Genomic DNA, 3997 nt, shown 5'->3' on the forward strand with positions numbered 1-3997 from the left:
CTTATTTAAACCTATTTTTTTATCATTTTATTTTCAAGGGTTAACTATGTTTTTGGTCCTTATAAAATACTAAATTTTATTTTTGGTCCCTATAAAAGTAAATGACATGTTTTGGTCCCTACAAAATAGTTTTAGTCCCTACTGTTAACCAATATGTATTTTTGAATGATTATTTTGCAGACATGTTTAAAATGTTTTGAAAAGTTCATTAAAAAAGAAACTCAAAATTTATTTTCTAAGTCGAGATTTCATTCCTTTTATTATTATCTTTTAAAATTTTAAAAATTCATATTTAATTATTCTAATTTAAAAAATTCGAAAGTTAGGTAAATAAATATTTTAAAATATTCTAAACATGTATAAAAAAATTATTTAAGAATTTAAAAATTAAAGAATAATTAAACAGTTTCTAAAATTAAAAAAAAAAAGAGATTAAAACTGCATACATAATTTAAAAAGAAAACATTTATTAAAGAATTTTTTTAAAAAAATTAAAATTTAATATTAATTTATTTATAAAAACGAAAAACATATTTAATTCTATTTTCAATATATAATTATTTCCTCTCAATATTAATTATTAATATACAAGGAAGGAATTTAAAAATAAATTTTAAAAAATTATTCCAAATCTTAATCCTTAATTTTTATTAATTTAATAATTTTAATTGAGATTAAAGTGATTAGATTAATAAAAATCAAAATTAAGATTTAGAGTAAATCTTTATGAAAATCTCTCTTCATTTGGCGATAAGAGTTGAAAAATGTTAATGGATTGTTAATATTAGTGCAAAGACCTTAATTGGACTATGCGGGATGCTATATGCTGTGAAATTGAAGAGCCATGGAAATCTGTGTGCGTATTTGAAGATACAGCTTGATCAGTGAAGAAGAAGAAGAAGAATGCACCTGAGCGAGAATGAAGGAATTGAGGGGAAGACTTTCGTGGTGACAGGTGGACTCGGATTCGTAGGATCTGCTCTGTGCTTGGAACTCATACGTAGAGGTGCTCAACAGGTCCGATCCTTTGACCTCCGCGATTCTTCTCCTTGGTCGCATATTCTCAAACACAAGGGAGTCAACTGCATACAAGGTTAGGTTCTTTCCTCTGTTTATTCATTTCCAGATCTCATTTTATTACTTATTAACTCAATCAATCAATCAGGGGATGTTTCCCGCAAAGAGGATGTTGAAAGGGCACTCCGAGGTGCTCAATGTGTATTCCACCTTGCGGCCTTTGGTATGTCAGGTAAAGAGATGCTTCAATTCGGTAGAGTTGATGAAATCAATATAAATGGGACATGCCATGTTATCGACGTTTGTCTTGACCTTGGTATCAAAAGACTTGTCTATTGTAGCACATATAATGTTGTCTTTGGTGGTCAGAAGATCATCAACGGAAATGAGAGCTTGCCTTATATTCCAATTGATACTCATGTTGATCCGTATGGCCGCAGTAAATCAATTGCTGAACAGTTTGTTCTAAAGAATAATGCTCGCCCTCTCAAGTAACTTACTTTTACTCATGCCATCATTAATTAATACTCTTTTGCTTGCTACAATTTAAGACTAGAGTGAAAAAGAGATAACATTTTTCATACGTAGACTACATAATATATGGTTATTACTTTGCTTGCATAATCATTTTCATTTTCTTAAGGAACGACGCTGGAAATCGTCTTTACACTTGTGCTGTTCGTCCCGCTGCAATCTATGGACCAGGGGAAGACAGGCACCTTCCGAGGATCATAACCATGGCAAGGTTGGGTCTGATTCTGTTCAGAATTGGCGACAAAACTGTAAAGTCAGATTGGGTTTATGTGGATAACCTTGTCCTTGCTCTCATATTGGCAAGTATGGGACTTTTGGATGACAATATTGAAAAGGGAAAACGACCTATCGCTGCTGGCCAGGCATACTTCATATCTGATGGTGATGATGGTTTCTCTTTGTTAATGTCTATTGCTAGAATTTCTAAAAGCAACTACTGACTCTTCTTTTCTTCAGGTTCACCTGTCAATTCTTTTGAATTCCTCCAACCTCTACTCACGAGTTTGGATTATCAACTACCCGAAACATCTTTATCTGTCGAACACGCTCTTTTTCTTGGGAGGATTTGCCAGGGTGTTTATACAATCTTATATCCATGGCTTAATCAACGGTGGCTCCCTCAACCATTCATCCTTCCAAGTGAAGTACACAAGGTCAGTGATTTTCTCTCATTCTAGCCAGCTAGCTAAATAGTTGGAGACTTATATGCAGGCCTAGGTATATGTTTGGAATTTCAAGTCTTTCAATGATCTCCTTGGAAGTTCATATCATATGGCATTTTGAGCTCAAATCCTAGAGTTTGGTACACACTTGTATTCTTGGTTGCATTTTTTGGAAATTTCTTCATCTTGTTCACCTTCTGTTTAATTTGATCCTATTCTTGTATTCAATGTGTTTTGTTGGTTTTTAAATCTGGCTTAAACGCATCTGAATGGTATGCTTTAACATTAGGATTCACAATTGTGACCCAAGTTGCTAGATCAAATCAATATATTTAAATCATTCTCCACCCCTATGTGTGTGCACTTCTCAACTTGTATGCTTGAAATAAATAAACTTTGGGACATGTATGGACTTACCTCATTATAACTGCATTCAAGAAAATCCTTCCTTTTAGATGAGGCTGCAAGGAGCAATCATCCTGATATTTATATGTGACTTTTGACAGGTGGGAGTGACCCACAATTTCTCTTATCTTAAAGCCAGAGAGGAGATTGGCTATGTTCCCATGGTGACCCCGCGGGAGGGGATGGATTCTACCATAACTTACTGGAAACAGAGAAAAAGGCAAATTCTGGATGGGCCTACCGTTTATGCGTGGCTATTTTGTGCCATTGGAATGACCTCACTCTTCTGTGCTGCTTTTCTACCAGACACAATATGGATTGTGTCTCTTTTGAGAGCTATATGTCTATTCGTGTTTGGATCAATATGGATGACAAGGCTGGTATTTTTGATGGCGACAGCTGCACATGTGATTGAGGGCAGTTATGCCTGGTACCTGGCTAAAAGGGTGGATCCTGCAAATGCAAGAGGCTGGTTTTGGCAAACATTTGCTCTGGGGTTCTTTTCATTGCGTTTTCTATTGAAAAGAGCAAGGGAATAAGTCCTCTTGTACCATAGTTAATATTTACAATTTAATTCTCTTTCCCGTTAAGAAATGAACTATCAGTGATCGTACTTTGTAATAACAAATAATAATAAAAAAAAACTTATCCAAAGTAGATATAAACAAGCTAAGATAATTTATAGGTACCTTTTTTTCTTTCTTAAATTTTTTGGTGGTGAGTTGTAATTTTGAATCCACTAGTTAGTTTGTGTCGTGTAACCAGCTAAAAATAGGGGGTTTGGTTATTGCCCCTTAGTAATTTTCTCACACTCAAGTGAAAAACCCAAAACACTCCTCTCGCATAGTTTGGAGTTTGAGATTTGGATGGATGCATCACACGCAGCAACAAATCAAGTTGGAGTTTGAGATTTGGATGGATGCATCACACGCAGCAACAAATCAAGTTCATCAGAAATGCAAGTGCTCATTGCAAAGAAATGTATATCTGGAATATAATCTCCCGACACACCTTTTAGATATGGGAATTCAAACACACCCCTGACATAACTACTCTTTCCCTCTCCATTCTCTTACATTTGAAATTAAGTCTAAAGAACACAAAATGACCCTCTCAAAAATTCGAACTAAGCATTCAACATTCTTTCAACCATCTCTCAATTTCTACAACCACCTTAGTCAATGCCTACTCCTTTTCATTCAAACTAAGCACACTATCTCTCGCGTTTGAAGGCGTTTGAAGAATATTAAGTTTCTCATCTTCACTTTGTTTTTACTTTCTTTTTGATTTTGATGAATGAAATTTCTTCATATATTTTAATTGAGCTATATTACATTTCATCCAATAAAAATGTGATATCCCTTTTCTTCTACTTGGAT

At 34.3% G+C, this 3997-nt stretch overlaps 1 protein-coding gene across 1 annotated transcript; it reads left to right on the top strand.

Moving 5' to 3' along the window:
• Positions 1-736: 736 nt before the first annotated feature.
• LOC131594238 (uncharacterized) lies at positions 737-3319 on the top strand. Its single transcript, XM_058866316.1, has 5 exons — positions 737-1093; positions 1166-1508; positions 1661-1932; positions 2008-2204; positions 2720-3319. The coding sequence occupies exons 1-5, from the start codon at positions 904-906 to the stop codon at positions 3155-3157; spliced, it is 1440 nt and encodes a 479-aa protein (XP_058722299.1). The 5' UTR covers positions 737-903; the 3' UTR covers positions 3158-3319.
• Positions 3320-3997: the final 678 nt, after the last annotated feature.

This window comes from Vicia villosa, linkage group LG4 (assembly GCF_029867415.1).
Source record: "Vicia villosa cultivar HV-30 ecotype Madison, WI linkage group LG4, Vvil1.0, whole genome shotgun sequence".
Classification (NCBI taxonomy): domain Eukaryota; kingdom Viridiplantae; phylum Streptophyta; class Magnoliopsida; order Fabales; family Fabaceae; genus Vicia; species Vicia villosa.

Bases quoted from the DNA above. Each gene is read 5' to 3' on its own strand.
- LOC131594238 (XM_058866316.1), top strand. From the start codon at position 904: ATGCACCTGAGCGAGAATGAAGGAATTGAGGGGAAGACTTTCGTGGTG. The intron at 1,509-1,660 runs GTAACTTACTTT...CATTTTCTTAAG, and splicing joins AATAATGCTCGCCCTCTCAA to GAACGACGCTGGAAATCGTC. The intron at 2,205-2,719 runs GTCAGTGATTTT...GACTTTTGACAG, and splicing joins TTCCAAGTGAAGTACACAAG to GTGGGAGTGACCCACAATTT.